The 23,146-nt window shown below is 38.6% G+C and overlaps 1 protein-coding gene across 1 annotated transcript in view; it reads right to left on the bottom strand.

Moving 5' to 3' along the window:
• Nucleotides 1–23,146, bottom strand: part of GPR158 (G protein-coupled receptor 158) — a 175,340-nt gene that overhangs the window by 82,293 nt on the left and 69,901 nt on the right. Inside the window, exons 3-4 of the mRNA XM_042888777.1 lie at nucleotides 20,053–20,155; nucleotides 15,081–15,298 (exon numbers count right to left, since the gene is read on the bottom strand). Coding sequence (XP_042744711.1) covers nucleotides 15,081–15,298; nucleotides 20,053–20,155 — 321 coding nt within the window. The remainder of the gene's footprint in view (nucleotides 1–15,080; nucleotides 15,299–20,052; nucleotides 20,156–23,146) is intronic.

The raw sequence follows: 23,146 nt of genomic DNA, 5'->3' as shown, positions 1-23,146 counted from the left end.
AAAGATTAAAATTTGCCCCCAGTAACTTTGCAAACACTGGCACCAAAGGCACGGCTATAGGCAGCACCACAAATACTTGTTTCTATAGGACTCTAAAACATACATAGCAGCAAGTATGGTCACACAAGTCATGGAAAAAAACTTCAAAGGAAGCAAATTAAAGAATGGAACTAAATGGCATTCCATAGCCTCCACCATTCGCTCTCCACCTATGCCATCTGCACAATTAAAAACCTCCCAGACTTCAGGGCACTTTAGGACAAAGTCCAGTGGAATTTTCTTCCACTGGCATATAACATCAGCTTCATTTCTTTTTCTCTTCCTTATCAGTTGCTTGTTTGTTTGTTTTGCATTTGCCTTGTTGGCATTTATTTTGCTGTTTGTTATTGTATTTTTATTTATTTCTCTGGCTGTCCACCTTCTGTACAGTTTGTTTATTTGCTGTTTACCTTGTTTGCTCATTTCCTGTGTTTACTTATTTGCATCAGAAAATTTGTCCTTTCTGTTTTTTCCCCATCTCAAAGGTTGCATATTGCTGACACATAAGTTACACTGAAATATATTTTACTTCTAACATCATAGAAATTTTAATTAAATAAATTTTAATTAAATAAAATAACTAATATTTAACTAAATAAAAAAAAAAGATGTTATTTTAAGTCTTATTTTAAGAATGAGGATGACTGAACTAGGAATTATCTGCAATCCGGCCTTCATCCAGCAACAGTGAAAACAAGAAGGATGCAATTAAAATAGTATGGCATGCATTATGATAAAGGTGAAAACTAGGTAAGTATTGGCTTCTTTTTCATCGTGAGATGGAGTTTCTTGGAGAGCAGCTACCATCCTCAATTTCTGCAATGAACAATGACATAATTCCAGCAAATCTAATGCAAGTTCTCAACCATGTGAGAAGTGTAAGCAAACTGGCATCAGTTGTTTCATGTGAAGCTATCAAAAGAACCAGCTGGAAAAATGCAAGACTGAGTTAAGTACATGTTAGTAAATTCTAGCCAGTAACAAAGTAGTGTGAGGACATACAGGCCCCTGGTTGGTCGGCTTCTTAACTTCTGAATCACTATGCCATGTTAGATCTACACAGAAAAACACTACGCACAGTAATATGTTTTGCATCTGCAGGTTAAATGCTCCAAGAGGCGTCTGCAGAAAATCTGACTGTAAGTGTGACTTGGGCAGTAGCACAGGCTCAGAACTGACGACATACCCTCACATTACACAACCCCTGCAGGACGGATTGGCTCTCCAGCTCCAAGAGGACAAGACAAGAAGTGTTGCCAGTTCTTGAGCTCAGGGAGGTAGCTATGAACAGCTGAAATGCTACTGACCATTTGCCCCTCAGTGTCTACTCAGAATTACATGACTGATGATTTAAAGTAGTTAAAAAGTTAAAAATATTCACAAAAGCAAGATACATTCCAGGTCATGAACAGCTCAGAGGTTAGTTATCACCCCTATGTGAGATTCAGGATTTGACTACAACTCTGCAACCCAGGCTGCTCAGTCATGCCAAGTGATGCCACACCACACGACGTAGCATGTTTCTTGTATAAACAAGTTCAAGAGTAGCTGCAATGAAACTGTCTTTGTAGACAATGAGTCAAGGTCACTCCATGGCAGATACTTTCAGCTGGTCTATCAAGATGCTGCAATAGAGCGGAGACAGAGCCTAGGTCAAGGGCAGGAATAGCAAAGTCATGTTGCTGAGGTCTAAGCCAGTGAGAAGGGGGCCCTCCTGGGTTGGGGGGGAGTCCAAACACAAGGATAGTCAGAGACATTTCACCATTCTGAATTGGAAAGACCAGGATTAAAGGCTGGCACACTACTCCTGTTCTCCTGTGAAGCAAACATAGCTGTCTTTCTGGAGCAGTTCTTTTACAGAAAGCTTTACTCACTGTTTATTACAAAAACATAGATACTTGTAAGCTTTCTCATGTATCTTTTTCTCATTAATAAAAACAAACCAAAAATGTTGTTACAGAAAACAAACCATTCATCAGAGTTTTGTGGCGTTCTGTGAAGCAATCAGGAATGCAGTCCAGCTGAGACAGAAGGATCCCAACAGTACCCTTTAGTACAGAGTAACTCACAGAACTAATCGAAGCCAGCAGGACCAGGGCTACAACATGCTTTGAGAACTGAAGACTTGCACAGGAAAAGAAAGCATGAAAGAGAAAGAGCACGCTCAAGTGGAATATATTAGATTCTTTTCATACACTTTTAGTAAGATAACGGGTAAAATCCCAACACCTTATGGAAATATACAGCAGACCATGACCACTCAGTGCACAAAAAAATAACATGACTGAGGTTCAACTACTTCAGTGGCACGCAGATGATTAGCATGTAGATCATTCTGATTCCGTTATGAGTGCGACACCTGTAGCTTTATAGGCTATAGGGTGTTTCCCCAAAGTTCAGAACTGGACTCAGTATTCTAGGAGCAGTCCCACAGAACAGAGAGGAGTAACAAACTAACAATGTTTTCTAGCTGATTGCTGCTTCCAATCTCGGATCTAAAGGAGCCGTAACTGTATTGTTTGAAACAGTAAAAATGGAGTTTTGCTCTCTGTTCCAAGTAGGATCTGCATCTGCCTGATAAAGAAACTGACCAAAACAGAGGGAGGAAAACTGAAGTGATAACTACAAAGGCTGGGGAGCAAGTACATATTCTAACTCACTGGAGACATCATTAGAGAGTAGCATGAAAGGCAGATCACATTTAGATCACAACAATTCGAATGCAGTGTTTCAATGCTACTGCACTTTTTGGTTTGCTCCCAAATCTTTCTCTAATGTAGGAAGTAACTATTCCTCAATTCCATGTACACTATTGCAAGTCTACCTCTTAACTTAGAAATTTACTGCAGATGGTGAAACTAATGAGCCGGTGGGTACCTCCTAGTCAGCACAGACCACGCATTCCCAGAACTCTCTTCTGTTTCTCCCCTACCAATATGCTTTAGCAGAGTACGTTTTCCTGAACAAAGCTGCAAAAACCATTATTTTTTTAGTCAAGGGCTGCTCTATGCCTTTGAATTTGCTCAGTCTTCAGTCTATGTAGAGAATGTCAGTAATGTTTGAGATAAATAATAATTCCCTATCTCCAGATCTCAGAAAGTAACACAATTTCTACAGCAATTCACATTAGTAAAGTCCTTTGTGCCTCTTGGGTATTGCTAGAGGGTCATAAACAAATGCTTAACAATTATTGGCACAAGGAAATAAAAAACCAACCAAACAAAAAAGCGTAACTGGCCAAGTTGCATCAAGTGTAACAAAGCAAAAAGCTAAAATGATGGATAAAAAGGAATAAAATACACTGCATTACAATTCTTGGCAGAGTAAGTAATGCAGAAAATGCAGCAGCCACAATTAGCACTGAATTTCTAAATGTCAGGGTACAAAGTCAGTCAAAGTAAGCAGGAAAGTAAACCATTGTTTTTTATTTCCTTTGTGATAAATTCAAGGAATGATTAGAACTGCTACTCAGTAAAAGGGAATTTTCAATTGCCTTAATAAGTCTAACTTCATTATCGCTGACTGTCTTACAAAATTCAAGCAACTCATTCACAAGTAGCTGCAGAAAATGCTTTTCACTTCAAGGTAGAAATGGTTGCATCTCTTTTGGAGATTTCTTTGCAAAATATTCAGTGTGAAATTCCATGCCCTCAGCCTCTTTACAAACTGACAGACACTTTTAATGACAATTGTTCTCTTTGAGAAATAATCTCCTAATTGAATATGGATTGCAAATACAGTAAATATCACAGCAAAGGCCAAATTTCCAAAGATAGGCCCACAGTTACATTTTTCCACTTAAGCTGTATTGGCAAGTTGTCAGAATCTTCTGGCATTTGCAGTTTTGTACAATATTCCTAAATTAAATAAATACAATCCTCATGTTTTTTTCACTACGCTTTAAAAAATACTTATGCAGAGGTCATTTTTTTTTCCTATTGCTAGTTACAGCTGAACCCAAATAGAATATAATTATTAAATTTACTTTTTACTTAGAAGAAAAAAAAAAAACAAGAAAAGCAAAAGGTCAAGCAGCCATCAATCAGAAACCAATTTCATTAAAAGTGCACAAGATGTCAGGCAACCAAGAAATCCCCAAATACTTTATTTTCCAATTCATGTGGTCCTTGTTCCTTTCTGTTATATGAGTAATGAAATCTGCTATGATATATCATGATGGAGAGAAATTGTTCTGATTTTGAAGCATAAAATCTGCTGCATGTAAGTGGCAGTACACCATCTACAGTACAGATAACTTGAAAAAGTATTATCATTGGAAAATAACTTTTAAAGTGAAAATAATTAATGTCCCTCAGGCATCTTTGTTATAAGACCAGGAATTCCTTCAGCTAAAATCAGCATACCTTGGTCTTATCAAAGTATAATGCATCTGCAGAAAAAGAAAAATCAGTGAAGAGGTAAATAATGTTCATGTTCTGTTTCAGTTTATTCACATCCTTAGTAATTTAAAAGTTGAAAATGTAAGATAATGATCATCAAATTCCTGGATCACTAAACAGCCTGCATTAAATTAATTCAAAAATGAAGATAAAGGAAGACAAAATGACATCATGCTCTTCAAGAATATGATTCACATTATTATTGATACAAATGTGACACATTGATACAGCATTGCTACAGCAAGAGACCAATGGAATGTATAAAAATCTGATGGATTAAAACTCTGTATTACACTAGCAGGAGGTAAGGCTCAGTGTGCATGTTCACCTAATTCAGTTTAGAAGTAGTGTTGGAACACATAAATTGTGTTTCAGCTTTTTTACTCAACATGGCATTGCATATTACAGGCGACACTACCACAGCTCACTAAGAAGTCAGTATAAATTGTAGCTCAATCACAGGAAGAAATAGTTTATGGCAAATGACAGGAGAAAAAACACCGTTTGCAAGGCTCAAAGCTCTTAATATCTTTGAGGAAACAAACTGAGAATGATGTAATAAAAGTTAAAATAAATTGAATAAAGAGAAAAAAAGCTCATTATTCACATGACTGAGAAGGCAAATGGACTGTAGATGAAGATCATTATACTAATTTCAAATTAAATTAAATTAAAAAAAAAAAAACCTCACAATTCTGAAGGCTTTAAATCCAATGCCAGTTTATTTTACTTACTTTCCCTTTATGAGAACCAAATGACCAAACCGCTCCAAACTTACAGCGTATGACTGGATTTGAGAAATGCAGACCTCCCAAATGGTGACATTTTTCATCTCTTCAAAATTTATTATAGTAAAAGACCTCTTACTAAAAAGCTGAGATTAGGGGTTATATATTTTCATGAAAATAAAAGCACACTTACCCTTAAAGGAAAAACTGCTGCATGTATACAGGTGGGTTAGGGGTCCCTTCCAACCCAAGCAATTCTATCATTCTATAATTCTATATAGTTTCATTATTCTTCCTGCCACTGTGTGGCAGAAAGACTCAGCCTCAAGTCAGCCTTAAGTTACTGTAGGCTCTGCACGAGAAGGTAAGAAAGACTGTCTTTCCTCCACAACATTAGAGTTTAGCTAATGGACAACAGATGGGAAAGGACAGATGGGAAGAACAACGGAGCGACAAGGCAACAGTACTTATTGTAATAAGCAGCCAGTATTCCTTGCCTATCAGTGCTCCAATCATAGTACCATACTTTGTAAGGCCCTGAACCTGAACACATGACGTGGAGAGCAGCGGATGCTCTCATGAAGCCCCTGCCAGGCATGGGTAAAGTATGAGGGATAAAGGAGAAGTGTTTGAAAAATGTGGCAAGATGATGATGGAGGATGGTTTCGGCATTTCCGCATCAAATAAAGGGCATGAGTAGAGAGGGAAAAACTCATGGGGGATCTTGAAAGCAGAAAGCTCATGTACGCTGCCCACAGAGTTATACAATGAGGAAAATGCAAAGCAGCAGGACAGAAACTTGCTTGTAGCATCATAATGAACAGATATAAGCAGGCCATGACTGCGTTTGCCAAGACCAATTGAAAGGACACTGCAGTAGCTAAGACACAAGACAGCAAGCTGAGGCAAGGATCTGAACTCTGTGGGCTGACAAAAGACACATGCATACACGGGAACTCAGAAGGACCTCAGTTAAGACCTAGACATAGCTGGAGACAAAGTGAGTCCAGCAAGATGCTGGATAACAAGGGGGTTGCTACAGCAACTAAGGAAGCAGTACCTGGGACATCTTTGAGGGAACTGGGAGGAAATCAAGGTTTCTTTTCAATTATCCTGATACTGATGAGAAGTTGTCAGAGGAAAACATAAAAATTTTATTCCAGATAGAGGGAAGGAATAGGAGAAGCAGAAAGTAATCTGACTGTGTTCACAACACAAAGTCCTAAAGAAAAGTCACTGCTTGAGATCTCTGAACATTTTGCTTTTACATAAAGTAATGATGAACAGAATAAAGAACAGGCATATGTTTTAGTCTGAATGATCTGTGGTGACTGCAGTTAAATATAGTCTCCAAACCTCTGCCCTCTCTATCAGCCAAAGGCACGGATGCTCAGGGAATCCCTTACAGAATCTTCTTCCAGAGACAAAAACCTCATGAAGTCTGTAATTGCCACTGCTAAACTAGAAAGACTAGCAAGTTGAAAAGTCCCTCCACTACAAGATGGGCTCATACTTGGAATAGTTCTTCTGAGCCTACACTATGGTGGTTCTAACAAAAAGAAGTCCTAGCTCAGACAAAAGTCTGCTCTTGGAAAGGAGGCATGCCAGAGTCTTTGTACATGTCACTAGGGACTTTGCTATTGCTACTGATTGAACAAGAAACGTTCACAGCAGCATATAACTCCAAGACAAATAGCAGGATAAATAAATAATGTCACAGTCACTCTGCTGACACAACAGGAAGTCTACTCCCAGCAAATCCATAAATGTCTGTTCACAAGTCCAAATGAAATTTCAGGTAAATGCAACTACCCTGAGATTATTCCATCAAAGAATCAGTGGCGAAAGCTTATCCTTGTGTGACAGTCCATCCAGTTTACTCAGCTTCCCTGAGAGGGACACATATGCAAGAGTCATCAAGAACCAAAGACAGATGAACAAAAGACCTAGCAATTTCCTCCGTCTAGTTTAATTTCTAGCTCCAAAACTGCTTTGGTGACATAATCTTATGATATAATTTTTGTTGTTGCTGGGAAATACATTCTGAAATTCAAGGATTCAATTATAGTTATTTTACATTTACTTTAAAAGTGAAATTGTTACATAATACAATTAAACTTAGATTAGCATTCAAGGCTACCACAGCCTTGTCTCCCTCCCCATCTTCCCAGCCAGCACGCTGCTATGGAAGTGCTCTTAACAGCTCCATTCACTTTAACAGTGGATATCAATGATATCAATGCTGCAGAGCTTTGTGGAACATTAGTGGAACAGAAAGCAACAAGGATTCTCAGACTGCAAGGTTCTGAACAGTAAGACATTAAGTCTAAGAAGCTATAGGTCAGGGATCACTCAGAAAACCGAAGTGGAGCAAATGTGTCATACTCTACTGCCAATTCCTGCCATTTCAAAGGCAGCATACTGCCCTATAATCTTTCCATGCATTCTGGATGGCCCCTGAGATGTACTATTCACCTTGTCGAGACAAAAACTGGCTTAATATGAAGATATAAAGAGAAGATTGTGGGTTTTGGATCATTAGAGCTTTTTTTTTTTAAATAAAAAAAGTATTTTTCAAGATCTGCCTTGTCCATTAGAGTTGACCCTGCCTGCAGTGACAGGACAAGGGGCAACAGGCAAAAACTGCAACACAGGAAGCTCTGTACAAACATGAGAAAAAAGTTCTTTACGGTGAAGATGACAAAGCACCAGAATATGCTGCCCAGAGAGCTTGTGGAGTCTCCTTCTCTGGAGATACTCAAAACCTACCTGGATGCATTTCTGAACTGCCTGGACATGCTCCTACTGTAAGGAACCTGCTTTAGCAGAGGGGCTGAACTTCATAATCCCCAGAGGTCCCATCCAACGCCTGCAATTCTAATTTTGTGGTGAGCCTTGCTCTTTCTCATTATCTTTTCCTTAGAAGAAAGGACTGGAAACAATCAATACTTTTTATATAAAGATCTTCTTTTTCTTCACATGTCAGTGTGACCTGGAGCCTTCTGTGCATGAAGTGGAAATAGGTGCATTTTTCTATTCACAAACACTTAATTCCCCTAAACCATGTATTAGAACGCAAATAGATGCAGATTTGAAACCTTTGTCCTTTTGAAGTGAATGACACAACACAGGGCAATAACAACTGCCGCAGCCATGCCTCCCAACATTCACTGTCTGTGGGAGCTCCAGCAGGCAGTACATCATTTCTGATTTTCAACTAACACAGGCTAACACAGGCTAGCAGCCTGCACACTTATCTTTTCAATATGGCATTCTGCAATAATTTATGTGAGAGTTAAAAAAGGTACAGCATCCCTACAGGCATATCTTAACTATGCAGAAAAATAGGAAAGGACATTTTATGATTTCTGTTTTATGAATAAAGGATATGAGAATTCCACTAAAAGCCATAGCTATTTTGAAAATAACACCATCAACGCCTTTAAAGCTGAATACCTCAAGACTACAATGAACTTCCCTGAGAAATCACAAGAAAGTACGTATTCACTTGAAGAGTGATAAAGAAAAAATGCACAGAGCCTGTATGTGCTGAGAACTGTCAGGTATGCCCACCAGCACAGTATGCAAAGGCAGCTGCTCCAACTGCAGAACATCTTTTCCCTCTATCAAGTTTCCACTTGAGCGGGAATGTCAGAAATTGGTGTCTAGGGAGAAAAAAGCAGAATGTTCACCAAAGATGAAAGGCATAGAGGCAAAAGCACTTCAAGATGCCACTGCAGAGTTAAAAAAGAGGAAAGACTGGTTGATTTACATTAGAGAAAAAGGTATGTTTGCAAAGCCAGCATGCTTTAATATTTAAAGATGTATCACACATCAATAGCTTGTGATTATCTCACTCTGAATTACTGCATCCTATCATAATTGCAGTAAGGGGGAAAAGAAATTCTTGATTTCTCAGGAAGGGGAATTACGGCATTCATTTATATGTTCTCTTTCCATCTATGTGGCATTTCATGCAGTGTTTAAAAGGGCGTTGTTTAAGGCCTATCTTCATGGTTTTTAAATCATATTTAGCAGAACATTTAAATGGATTTACACTGGAGGAAAAATAGGAATGGGAAAGCAGTAATATGAAATCTAGTCCTCCTGAACTCCAATCACTGGAAATTGGAATAAAAACAAAGCGTAAAAATGACATAATGGACATTCAGTTGCTGTCATTTGCCACAGCTCCCCCAAGAGAGATAAAATTATCGAAGCTTGTTGATTATTAGCAGTGTGGTCTTGTTAACTGCAAGTTTTCATTTGATCAGCATTCCATCTATGCTGCACATTTTTTTCTCCTCCCATTAAAAGTGCTTTTTTAAAATTTATTCTTTCAGTCCACATAAATGGGAAATAAAAAACAATTCAATAAAAAGTGTTTTAATTATAAATTTCTATTATTTGGGAGCGGTCATGGTTTTGAATGGGGCAGAGTCCTTCATTTCAATGTGACCTACAGCTGTCCTGTATCATTAATGCCACATAAAAATATCATTCCAAACTGCTGTTTTGAATAATCTCTTCTGAACAATTTCATATTACTTGTAAGATCCAAAACTAGTCTTTCCAAATGCGCTGGCTGCAGCAATTTTAACAGGCCCACTTACATGTTAGGAATGTAGAAAGAACAAAACTAGAAAAGGTCTCCTCCCGAATGCCCACGGTTCCCCTATCCACACAGAAACCAGCAGCGCAGCAGTGAATGGCAAGGACAGATTATGGCAGCTTGTCTTCAGTGCGTCTTCTCCGAGGCATTTCTGAATGAGAGCTGGCAGCAAAGACCCAGTGTGAGCCAAGGCCAGTGAGTATAACACTCTCCTTCAAGCCCAGGGCTGAAGCAGCAGTTACTCTCTGCCACTCCAGGACTGAGGTCAGCCTCTGTTTTCTTTTCCAGTAGAGGTTCTTACCAGTTTTAAAGGCAACGATGATTCCTCACAGCAGCTGTATTTACCTCATAGCTCCGTGTTTGAATGGGCATGCCACTATGCAAAGGTCAGTTATTTTCTTTCAGATACTTCTTTCAGATACTTTCGAAGACAGTTTGACAGCTGATGAACACTTTTTTCTTCTTTCTCTAGTCCAGTACTTTTGGAAGAACATTATCATGAGGAAGCTGGCTTCCTCTCCAAGGCTTTAGTAGATCTTTAGCCCTTGAAAAACTACTCTAACCTTGAAATAGAAGAATTTCTTAACCATTTTGTTTCTTCCTTGTGCTGTCTAGCTCTGCTGCCCTCACATTGTGTTTTATCAGTACTGCAGATGGTTACTCCCTTTTTGAGCTCCCCTCTAGTTCACGTAACTCTATTCACATTGATGAATTTTCCTATTTTGTTGATAATTTTTCTTTTAAAATCACTGTTCAGCTTCTCAGATTTGAGAATTTTTGTTTTAACATCAGCAATTTCTGTCCTTGCTTATCCAGCTATTTTTGTTAGGTTAGCCTTATACATTTTAGACCTAATTTTAGTAGCAATCTTTGCATTATCCAGTCAATAACAACAGCGTAGCACACAACAACATTTGCTACTGCTCATCTTGAGTTGATTTTTTTTTATTAGTTGTTAAAACTTGGAGAACGTTTTATACCTCTGCACACAGCCACGTAGATCTGAGTCCACAGAGCTGAAATGTTCTGCAAGATGCCCTCAGACAGTCTATCAAAGCCTTTTGAAAATCAAAGAAATAAGGGGAGCCTATTAGCTTATACACTCCTCTCCAATTGCTAGCACACTCTTCTAATCTATCCAAAGTACTGAAAGCCTCAGTTGAGCCTGATCCTTGTTCTGCATCCACTGTCACTTTACGTCCCTTCGTATCATCTTGCAGACTCCTCAATGTCTCCCCAGCTGTGGCATTCAGCAAGATCATCCTGTTGGGGCACTCAGATAACAGTTCAGTGTTCCCACTGTTGAGGAAAAATCTCTTTCTCCCATGCTCCATTGCACAAATCCCTCAGTGTCATTAAGCTGCTGTTGTCAGGTGCCACCAGCATTTCTGATGGGATTTGATCAGTCTTCATCTCCTGGGAGTTTTTCAGCTTCTTACAACTTGTGTTAATGTCATAACCAGGCTTTTCAGCTTTCACTACTGTTTGCCATTGTGGTTGTCTAGAATAGTTAAAGATTTCTCTGAAGTGATCTGCATATTTGCTCTCCTTTCTGTATTAGCTGTGAATGTTATCCTCATTTTTGGCTTTGCTTGGCACATTTCTTCCATTTACTCCCCTGCTGAAATGCTTTGTCTTTTCCCACTATAGCAGCAGCATCTGCTTTATCTCTTATATTTTTCATGTTTCTCTGTCTTTCACAACAATATGCTTTTCATTAGTGGTTTAGTTCCTGCTATTCCCTTTGTGCCTTCATTCATTTTTTCTTTTTTTTTTTTTCTTTATTTTCAACCACTTTGGAGTTCTCCCTCTTGGCTTTTCTCTCTGCGAAGGGACACATTTTCTACTTGTTCTTTTTTCCATTTATGAGTCTTGCAGTTTAGTAACATTGCTGCTGGGCTAATCTCAGTGCTGCTGAGTCACTTTCACCCGTGTCTGACAAAGCCTCAAATGAATTCTTCAGCACCAATCTGAGTTTTCTCCCAGTATTTTACTGTAGTTCCATTTTGTACTGTTTGCCAGTTCTGGCTAACACTTCAAGTCGCTAATTTCACTTATAGGTTGGCAATACAAGATTTTGGTCAGCGCTGCCAGTGATAGCTTGCCATACCTATGCCTTGGACAAGTGCCTTAAATCTTAATTTGTCCTTTGTCTACTTCGTTTTGCCATCTACCAAACACAACCGTGCAAATTTATTCGTGTAACTACAACGATTTCAAGATTAGAAATGAAGTCTAATTTGACAACTCTTTTTTTGACAAAATAAAAGGCTTTCTAACTCAGAGTACAGTGTCCCATCTCGGGGCATGGTTTGTACTGCATTACTAAATATAGAGAACAGCAGAAGGTCCTTCCTGCTCTGTCCTCCCATTTAAGCAGTACAGATTTCCAGAACCAGATGTTTCACCAAACCCACTGTTACTAAATAACCAACACGATTCCTGCTAAACTCTTTCTGGACTGATTTCTACTTTGGAGTCCATTATGCTCTGTGCCAATGGGAGACATAAAGCAATTGTAAGTTGTGTAAAAGGTCCACTTTACTTTTTTTTAACCTCTTGAAAGATCTGTTGAACTCCCTGTAGTTATATCTTAGACAGAACAGTGACTATATGCTTACACATCACCATCGCCCCACCTTAAATGATTCTAAACCACATCTGCTGCACTGTTTTTTCCTCTGTCCTCTCTCATAGCTACAAGTGCAGCTCACCAAGCCCCTTGAGATCATCATTTTTAAGAGCTTTTGTCAGTGGACCTGGGAAAAAGTGCTCTCATCTTTAATAACAATCCACCTTCACAGAGTTATAAATACATTCAAAAGGAAATCACATTCTCACAGAAGTCTACATCCCACACTTACTCATGAATCTAATAGCTCCATTCTTTATCAACATTTCTATTAATTTCTCAGTGTGCAAGTTGGACCTACTGGTCTGTAGCTCTCACTATCATTACTGGCAGTCTCTTTAAGAGCAGATGTCACATTTCCTATCTTGCATTCCTCCTCTGCTACTATTACTGTATGCAGTGGCTTATTCCACAGTAAATATTTCAGTAGTTTTGTAGAGGAGTTTTTTTGGAAGTCTAAGGAAAACTACCTGTGTGACCTGTAGTAGAGTATTAGCTTTAGCAGGCAGGTTGGACTTGATGGTCTCTCGAGGTCCCTTCCAATCCCTGCAGTTCTGTGATTCTGTGACAATTCAGAAGATCTTTAAGAAGACTCTGAAGCTCTTCCAGCACTGGCTGACTTCTAGAAGCTGGTCACCATCATGCTGATTTGTACCATTCATTTTGTCAAGATCCTCCAGTCACAGAATCATTTTGATTGTAGATCATAATTTTTACACCCTCGGTCACTAATAAAGATCATGTCAGAATGAAAACTGTATCGTCATATTCTGTCAATAATGCTTTGGAAGTAATTGTTGAAATCATCAAGCACTATTCTCAGTGCTGTGATCTTTGGGAATGGAACAACAGATGTTTTACCAACAGCTGATCCTTTAGTAACTGTTTTAGACCTAGCATATATGTTCTTGATGAAACAAAGATGATGATTTCCCCTTCTTTCTGGGGAAAAACAGTAGTAAATATTCTGTTTTATGCCTGATTCACCTGTTCAAATGTCATGATAAATCTTTCAAGGTAACAAGTATTCTTTTTTAAAAAAAAAAGTAGGCTTATTTTTTTTGTAACTACTGAAAAGTTCTTTAGAAACAAGGAAAGGTGTGCATATGCTTCTTGGTTTATGTTGGTACTAAATGTTCAGAGATCCTGTCTGGTTCTTTACTCATATATTACTTTGGAGGAATGGCTGATTGCCACAGAACTAAAAAAGTACCTTTCTTAATCAGTAGATTTTGTGAAAAAGATTTCTGTGTGTGCTTACTAAATATTTTTTAAAAGTAGTGAACATGTGCAGGAAACCACATCTAAATACTCATCTGAAAGAGCAAGAACATATCTAATTTCATTCATAAATTTCTTATAAAACAATCGATACATCATTGAGAAAAGAAATCAAGGCAAACTTACAGGAGCTGAAGATGAAGTAATCTACTGTTTTCATGTTGCAGAACTAGAGAGAAAAGTCTTACTCACAAGGAACACTTCCTTCTTCATGATGTTTGTTTTACACAGCCAATAAAAGCAAGTAACATTACCATGAGGACTAAAATGTCTTAGAATTGGAGATAGATTCTACTGCTAAGTTAACATTAGGCAACTAAATAACTGCCTACAAACACTTTTCATAATGAAAAGCTTTATAAATACAGTTAAGTCAGTAATTTGAATCATTTGATTCATTGATTCATTCATTAAATGCAAAGACTGTCAGAATCAGAGAAAAGAACAGAAAAAAAAAAGAATGTCACTGTTCATTCTGTGATTTCCTGCCAGGATATTAAAGTCTTTCAAAATGAACCACACATTTGTAACACAGACAGTGCAGGATTAGGAAGACTGTGGGATCAAGTGTTCCAAAAACCAAAATGGAAATGCTTATCTAGTTATGGAAAATGGATGCTATTAATTTCAACAATACAGCATATTGTGTGCACGCCTACGTCTTCCAAATGTAGGTAGTGAACATGTGCCAGCTTCCATTCACTTCTTCTTCGTAAATTGAAAGTTTCATAGAATATACTGCATTTACTGAGGCAACAGTGAGATAGCATGAGATATTACATATAAATATATTTTGAGTGAGATAAAAGCAGAAAGTTCATTAGGCTAGTAGATACTACAGAAGTGTAATATCAACAGTTTACAGATTCTCCTTAATATATCCATACTTTAGAAAAAAAAACACTACACAATCAAGTTTAAACTCCCTTGGACCTAGAATTATTTAGAGATTTCTCTTGGGTGCAATTACTGTGCAGCTAGTGTCACAAATATATTGAAACCAGACATCCTTCCCAGCAGTGGTAAAGCAGGCAGACACTTTCAGCATGCAGTGACTACAAATCCCATGAACCTCTTGGTACTTGCATTATTGGTCTGACTTTCAAAAATGACTTCAAACATGATAGGTTTCCTTGATATTTAATGACCATCTATAAACATATGGAGACATCACTGGGAGACAACTGCTCAGCATTTTTTCAAAAATCACATTTAATTTCCTCTGTGCTTGCAGCAAAGCAGTCCTGTTTGGAAATCTCATCTTCTGAGAAACAGTTGTAATCCTTACCCAAGAAGACTGTCCTCCAAATGGGAAGCTGTACACCTAACATAAATGAGCCTGTACCACACAGTGATCGGGAAGATTAAAGTAAAACAAGGCTGCTTACCTTTGCTTTGCGAAAATGGTAGACTACCAGCATGCTTATGAAGTCCAGCAGCATACAGAGCGTTTGGAATGAGATGATAGCAAGCCGTAAGTACTTGTCCTCCTGTGCATAGCAGGGAGTATCATCTTTACAATTAGAACATCCTTCCCTGCAGGGCAGGCAGGTGTAGACTTCCTCTGACAAGTCCCCTCCAGAAAAGCGATTGTCTGCATCCTTTCCTGAAAATGTGAAGCAGGGAAGGGGAGGCAACTTTAATTGTACAGCATGGGCAGCTCATTCATACAGGAGCAAAACAGTTCCCTGCTTACTCCTCTTGCCTCCCTGTTTTCCTCTTTAAAGTAGTTTGCCAGGGCTGCTTTTCTCATTCACCTCCTTTGTCGTATTTAGGAAACACAGATCAATTCAGACAGGGGGGAGAGTGGGTTTATTAAATGCATTCCCATATTATCTAAGATGGGCAAAATTTGCAGAGGACATTCTCTGAAGGATACTTGCGAATGGGAGAAAATTACATCAAAGATTTAGGAACAAGGACACAATTTTACACAGGCACATGAAAAACAGATCCATTAACTACCTAATGTTTACAGTACAAGCTCTGATCCTATTTGAGATTGTTTCTGAATTTCATAAAGACACTCTCTAGTGAAATATTAGCTTCAAATCAAACAAAACCACTCTTAATTAACATTTATTCAGCAAACTGATGTACAATTGCGATATTCTGTGCCCAGATAAAAACAAGCATATTTACACTATATAAATGTATAAATGCATAATTTTCCACAGTTCACAGAAACACACTAGAAAACCTCGAAATCCAACTGGCAATTTAATATCCTGTCTGTGAAAATCAATTGCTCCTGAGCTGACATCTGACCCATCAAAGCACACCCACCAACAGAGCATGCAAGAGCAATCCTGCTCTTTCTGATCTGTATAAACTTGCCCATAAAACCCCAGGAAACTGATAGAAGAAAAGGGTGATGGAAAGGGGAAAAAAAAACAAAATAATGTTAAATAAGAAAGCAAGCAGAATTTGCTGAAAATTCTTAACATAAACAAGACAAGTTTTGGAGCTTCAAAGAATGTGGCTGAGAGAATCATAGAATACGGCTGAAGGCAAATAAAATGTTTTGTGCAAGGCTAGAGAATTGTTCCCACATTTTTGATCAAAACTCTCCTCCTCCAGCAGTGAAAGCAGTAAATCCCAAATTATCTAGTCTTAATTCAAGAGACAGAATATGTCAGTGACATTTCACATATACACAGTGGTATATACACAGAAACTCTCTTCAGACTTCTAACTTCAAACATTTGAAACTGAAGGTTATCTACAAGGGTAATTACTTCTTCTTTTCCCAAACGTATGTGTGAGGAACACACATCTGCTGCCAGGCAAAGCTTCAGAAGGGCACAAAGCAGCCATATACCCCAGTCTGGCTGTTTGGTGTGCTGTTCCAGCAGCCCTGTCCTCCTTGCTTTTAGAGGAAGATTCTTCTCTCGCAAATCCTGCAGTGAGAACAGGCTGATATTTATTTTTATGAAGACAGTGGATTTCTCTTTGGAGAGGCTGAACTGGAAAGCTCTCCTGGGACTGGAGACATAGCACTGTTAGACACATCAAGTCCCATACTCAGACACAAGAGGTGTACAAGCACCTTTTTCTGAGCAGATTCCATATTCAATACAGCAAGAGCTGAGGAGAATCTCTGCAATACATTGCCAAAGTATTGTTAAAGAATGCAATTTTACGTTGAATAAAACACCACAATTCTACCAGGGATATTCCAATGCAAAAGTGGTTAACCTGTGAGGCAGAGAACTAAGTGCTTTGGAGGTGACTGCTATGAAAATGTTAAAAGGTATGTATTCACAAATTAATTTACCTATAGTAATACTGCCTCCTCAAAGTGAGCCATTAGGAGAAAGTACATAATCATGTACTCAAGCAATTATGGGTTAATGCAACTCATATAATTTTTCACATCTTTTTCTAAAATCAGTTTCCGATGAGATTGAGTCACAAACCCTATGTGAATATGGCTTGAAAACCTGTTATGGTCATAAATTTTATGTTCTTTATTTCTTAAAAGTTCAACCTTGAAAGCTGATCAAAAAAGACACCAGAAATACAGCAATAACTCTATGCCCTGTTGGTCCTCATTTACCAATGCAGTGGTAAAAGAGAGGTTTTACATATTTTGGCACTGCCAGTTCTGAAGCCCAAACTCAGCTTTGGAAGGAAAACAGCTCTCCTACCTGACTTCCTCTTTGGTAAAAGAATGGTACAAATTTCAACCCCTGCTCCATACACAGTTCTGGAACCTGCAGCCTGAGATGCACAACCTCCCGGGGAGCAGCAAAACTGTACTCTTTAAGTTAGAAAAACAGAATCTTTCCTACTGCGGACACTGTTTATGCAACATCGCATCTGACTGTTCAGGTATCCAGCTGAGTTTGCTGAGGAGGTAGACAAGTAATCTTTGAAGCCTACCTGCTGAGCAAACTGCACAGCCTGTCAAACATCCCTGCAAAGCCATTTTGTACTGCTGTTTCAGACTCAGCCCAAACACTCATCTGGACCTAAAGAAAACCTTGTTTAAAACTTAAAGCTCTGTCACTTCAGGCACAACGTACAACTGCACTTAAACATATTTTTTTGCAGAGTCCCAACATCACTAAGGAATGCTTCCATTTCAAGATACAACACACTGAATTCAATTTTTCACTTCATGGAATTACAAAAGTGATCAGCTTTCCTATCTATTTACCTATTCACATCTTATCTTGTGACCTGCAAAACTCTCCGGCCTCTTGATTCTAATCTTCCAGGAATATTTTCTAAACCATTAACATTTCTACTCAGTTTCGTCTCTCTTATCAGACCTCACCAACCTAATTCCACACAAAGACCGTCAGGTCAGACAGTTTCTGTCAAAATTACTGGTAGTATTCATGTCTAGAATCCGTGCATTAGTATCAGTTTGAATCTCCAAATATATCATTCAGCCATTTTAACCATTTTTCTTTTCACAGAATGCAGCTGGATGACAGGGCTAAGTTCCCTTGAACCAGTTTTTTCTGCCATTACTCCACAGTTACTTCCACAAGCAGTCTTACTGCTCACATTCTGAAATCATCTATAGAGCCTGGCAAACACAGCTGCATCTAGTTGAATTAAAAGCAATTCTTTATTAATGACCTTTCCTAACCTCTTGCACACGTTAACTCACAGCAACACATGGCCAAATCAAAGAAGTCCCAGATCATCTAACTCTCAGACCTTAAATATCAGCAAACAGTTCTGTGAGAAAATTTCAGCGTAAGATATTGAAAAGCAAAATTTCTTGCCTAGGTTAGCCTTGTAGGCTCCTCCATCTATCACATACAGACAAAAGCGGTTATTTGCCTGAAGAGTTAATGCCTCCATCTAAACACAAGCTTCCAAAGCAGCAGGACTACCCTCCAGGGGAGCCATGCTCTCCCTACTGACTACAGTGGAAACCAAGATGACTAACACATGTCATGCATCTGCACTTTATACAGCCCATATAAGATAAAAATCCCATTCCTTATGATCAGTGCCTTATTATTTTTGTGCATTTTTTGGCATTTGGTATGATAAAAAACTAAGAATGATTTTTCTTATATGCTCATTTGAAGAGTTAAATCCCAATTCTATCATAACTCACTGCACCGCAGGAGCAACCAAGCATCATTCTCACTACTAAAAGATTCATACAGATCCAAGAGAAAAAAACACTATCACAAGGGTGACTTTCTACAACATTCCACAATATGAAAAGAGAAACAAATGCTCATCAGGTAAATTTCTGAATAAACACCGTGCTATTTATGCAACATATATTTACAGGAGATCGAATATAGGCTGTTAGGGGTGAGATATCTTGGCCAATTCATACCCAAACCAGATTAGATCAATAAAAATGGGTCATCGTCTGACACAGAATGAATACATTTCTGGGACTCATGACTGCAAATAAGCATGAAATTTGAAAGCTTTCCTTATGTTAAAAAGCTACCTGCCTTTCACCTAAATCACCAACACTTTTTAAATAAGAAAGCAAAACTTGTGGAAGGAACTTAGAAACATTCTTTGCAGCTCTTGAGTTCACATGACATAATATATTTAACCCAATTATCAGGTACACTGTAACACACGACAAAGAATCTGGGGAGTGGATTCATTAGCAAAGTAGGAGGCAAAGCAGGATGCCCCATTACACCTTCAAGCAATACTTTTACACTTGTGACTGCAGTATGAACTGTACTAGTGTAACTGCAACAATTTTAGCACAGCAATTATATCTTGGTAGTCGTAATTTCATATGATGAAAGTAACAGACAGCACCTTTAGTGATGCTTGTTTACATGTTTTCCTTGAGTATCAACTCAGTTCTGTTCCCTTACTTCCCTGAGCTCAGTTTAAGTATCAAACACTGTGCTTTCCAGAAAGCATAGGCTGCATGTCTTCCATACCAAACCACTAGCCAGACTCTCGGAGATGACCCATCTCTAATTCCCTATTTGTAAGAATTAGAGCTTGAATGTGCTCCTTTGGATTCTCCTTTGAACATGAAATAAAATTAAAACAATTAAAGCACTTACAAAGCCAGAGACCAGAGCATTCCAGTTTACCCTAACAAAGGAGAAAATTGCTAGATTAAATTCCTCAGTACTTTTGCCTGAACACAGATGCCAGAAATCTTTACTTCCCTATAGCAAGACTTCTTTTCATATTTTTAAATTTATTTACAAATCAAATATTCTTAAAGTGGGTATGTTTTACAGGATCCTCAAGAGTATCACCAATGACAAATCAAAGAGCTAGAACTCCTTAAGTGATTATATAATCCAAGAGTTGCAACACTGGGATTTCACTGTATAACCCTGACTAGGATAAAAAGGAGCCCTCTATTATTAATGCTCTCTCTGCTTTTGCACTTACTCTGAAAGCTGTTCACTGAAAAGATGTTGGGGTGATAGAATCCCTCCTTGCAAATACATTTGTAGGCTCCAAGCACAAATCCAAGACCTTTAATCGGCAAGCACTGTGAGAAAAGAAAAAAGTAATGCAAATGATCATACAGTGATATACTCAGATATACATTCAAGCATAAGAAAAACATTACAAGATACAGTGAGCAGACTTCAAAGAGATGCTCCTACCAGTCTTACAGTATTTTCTCCGTGACTTTTCCCATGGCTATATGTCAACTGCACTTTTTTTCCTTGCAGTTAATTACTAGCAAACAGCAGTTTTAATACGTTTCCCATGACAGTTCAAATAAGTGCCTAATCTAAGTTCCATCCATGTGAAGCAGGACATGGTTACAAGGCTACATCCATGGTACAGTTGAGCACAGGCCTATAATTAAGTCCCAGTCCCAAATTCCACCTCAAACATATACTGAACCAGCCTCTGGAAGGCAGGGTACACATGCATCCCAAGCAGTGCCTGCAGAGCACAGTTCTGAGCACACTAAGATGCAACTGTCCTGGTCTCCAAACCCTCTCCAGCAGAGCAGAGGGGGTTCAGAGCGCTGGGGCCACCTCACACAGGATGAGTGTGGATGTCTGTGGCCCACCTATTGATCCTCTGCAGGCAGCAAGATATGCTGGGATCAGGGCAGACCCCCTGACTGGCAACCATAAATTGGTGGAGATTTATGAAGTCGTAACAAAGACAGCAACTGGTTAAACAAAATGCCCGTGGCCCAAACCTGATCAAGGTCAATGACAGCAAACAGGTGAGAGTGGGAGCCACACACTTCTGAGCTCTCTTGCCCCTTTTCAAGGAAATAACATATGAAACAAGTTTTACTTTAACTCAGATTCATTTTTGCTAATTCCAACGTGAAGACCAACACAGCAAACTTATGACAGTAACAGAACATCTACTGTCAGATCATTTCCACACAAAAAATAGGCTGTGACCCGCACAGAGGAAAGGGTTTGGCAGTAATGGAAGCAGAAATGCTGGTAAAATGATTTCTCCCCAGTAATGCATATATCATTTACCAGATCAAAGTAAGCTATCATGCTAGATACCCAACCCATCAGTACAGGTACCAACACACAGGTACCAATTTGCTGCTGTGAATAGGAAGTACACAATCATATTTCCTCAAGGAAAAACTGAATGATCTAAGTAAAGTACCTTCTGCCCTCTCAATTCTGCCTGCAGTTTCACTTGTTTGCATCTGACTGTGACTTCAGGGTATGTTTAAATCTCTGCCTGCCTGTGGCTGGGAGGAAGGTGCTGAAGGCAGGGCTGAGTAAAAGAAGATCTGAGTTTCAAAAATCAAAGGCAAACTAAGAGAGTACTTAAAGAAAAGTCAAATATTTATCTTGAATTTCAGCTTTGTGATATAATCCTGCCCAACAATGAGAAAGCCACCTGGCTTTTCTTACCCTCAAGTGGGCAGAGCCATCTCTTTCCAGATGCACAGTGCTGAGCACAGCACATCAGTGGAGACCGGCGGGTGCTACTGGGAAACAAGTCAGCAGGAAACCAGCATGCACAAACACCAAAAATTCATTCAGCCTTTGTAAACATGAAAGCAGGAAAAAAAGCAAAGAGAAGGCCCAAATCATTTTTCTTCTCACTTCATCTACTGCAGAAAAGAGACTGCTGACAAGGGAGGGCTGGAGAAATCAAAATGCATAAATCCAATGACAACAAAGCCGCTTTTCGCCAAGCACAAAAGAAGCAGCTAAAGAAGGAAAAAGAATGCGCGAATTCTGTCATCTCTAGCACCTTTCAGACATTGTGCTTCAGGAAATGTATTTCAGGGGGAAATTCTGTTCTTGCTTTCTGGTTTCTTCCTTTATAACATGGAGGTACACGTTGCTGCAGATAATGCATTTTCTTTCTGAAGCCAACAAAGAAAAGAGCAAGCTTCAGCACAGCACCCCCAGGACCACAGCCACAATACATTCTCACTGCACAAAATCTTCACATAAAAATGTGTCACAAACTCATGAATCTGCTCTGTATTAAAATGAACGCTTTTTACTGATGATACTTTAACATACATCCAATATTCATACCAACAGCAGTTCATAACTTTTATGTTTTATTGTTCCTAATCAGTACAGAACTTGAAAATGAACCAAATATTTCAAAAGCTGCTATCTTTTTTGATGTAAGATATTATCCTTGTTTCCAGTTCTTGGCAGCTGTAGAGTATAACTTAAGAACTATTGGTCAAAATCTACTTCTTGCAGTCCAAATAATCCCATGAAAGGCATAAAAGACATCAGAAAATTAGTCTGTGGAAAGGAAAGGATGAAAGAAAGCAAGCCTGGATCCCTCCAGAAAGCAGTAACAGTTTCACACTGTACTCAGAGACTACTAACATTGAATGAAAATAGAAGCATTTACATTTTATTTGTTGTGTTTTGTTTTGCTGTTGTTGATTTTTTTTTATTTTTTTTTTAAAGAAATTGCAGCAGCAAGGCAGGGAAGAATATGGAATATCACATGACCAAAAAGGGGAACAGTCTTTTTGACAGCGATTTACAAGTTATTAAATATTATGGAGATCTTAGTCCTCCTCAGGTTCTGCAGGGTATTAGGGGAAGAAAAAAATAAAACACTAAAAATGCACCCAGCATTGGCTGCCTTAACTTTGAATATTTCAAATTTTTCAATGCACAAAAGCAGCTTTCAAAATCTGTATTTCTGCATGCATACATGATAACGATGACTGCCTCACCTGAAGTCAACTGCTTGTTCAAAGAGTGGAGTAAGAGTAAAGTAAAGACACAACAGAAGAAGTGTAACAGAAACATTACAAATCAAACCACATTTCCTTGCAGTGGCATACAGCAGCACAGGTGCAATTTCTGGAAGATCCTGTGTCAGTAAGCGTTGATTTGTGCCCGCTGAGAGTGCAGGGGCTCCTTTCTTACTGCTTACTGGACTGTCAGGCACACACACTCACATGGGGAAAGAAACACCAGAAGATAGAGTAAAATTCCATTCACTGAAGTCAGTAACGGTTCTATCACTGAAAAGGATTTAACTACTATATTTG

The sequence above is a fragment of the Lagopus leucura genome, unplaced genomic scaffold (assembly GCF_019238085.1).
Source record: "Lagopus leucura isolate 7727_CA_CO unplaced genomic scaffold, USGS_WTPT01 Super-Scaffold_100157, whole genome shotgun sequence".
In the NCBI taxonomy this organism is placed as follows: domain Eukaryota; kingdom Metazoa; phylum Chordata; class Aves; order Galliformes; family Phasianidae; genus Lagopus; species Lagopus leucura.
Note: the sequence above shows the minus strand (reverse complement) of the source record. Positions and strands in the feature narration are given on the sequence as shown.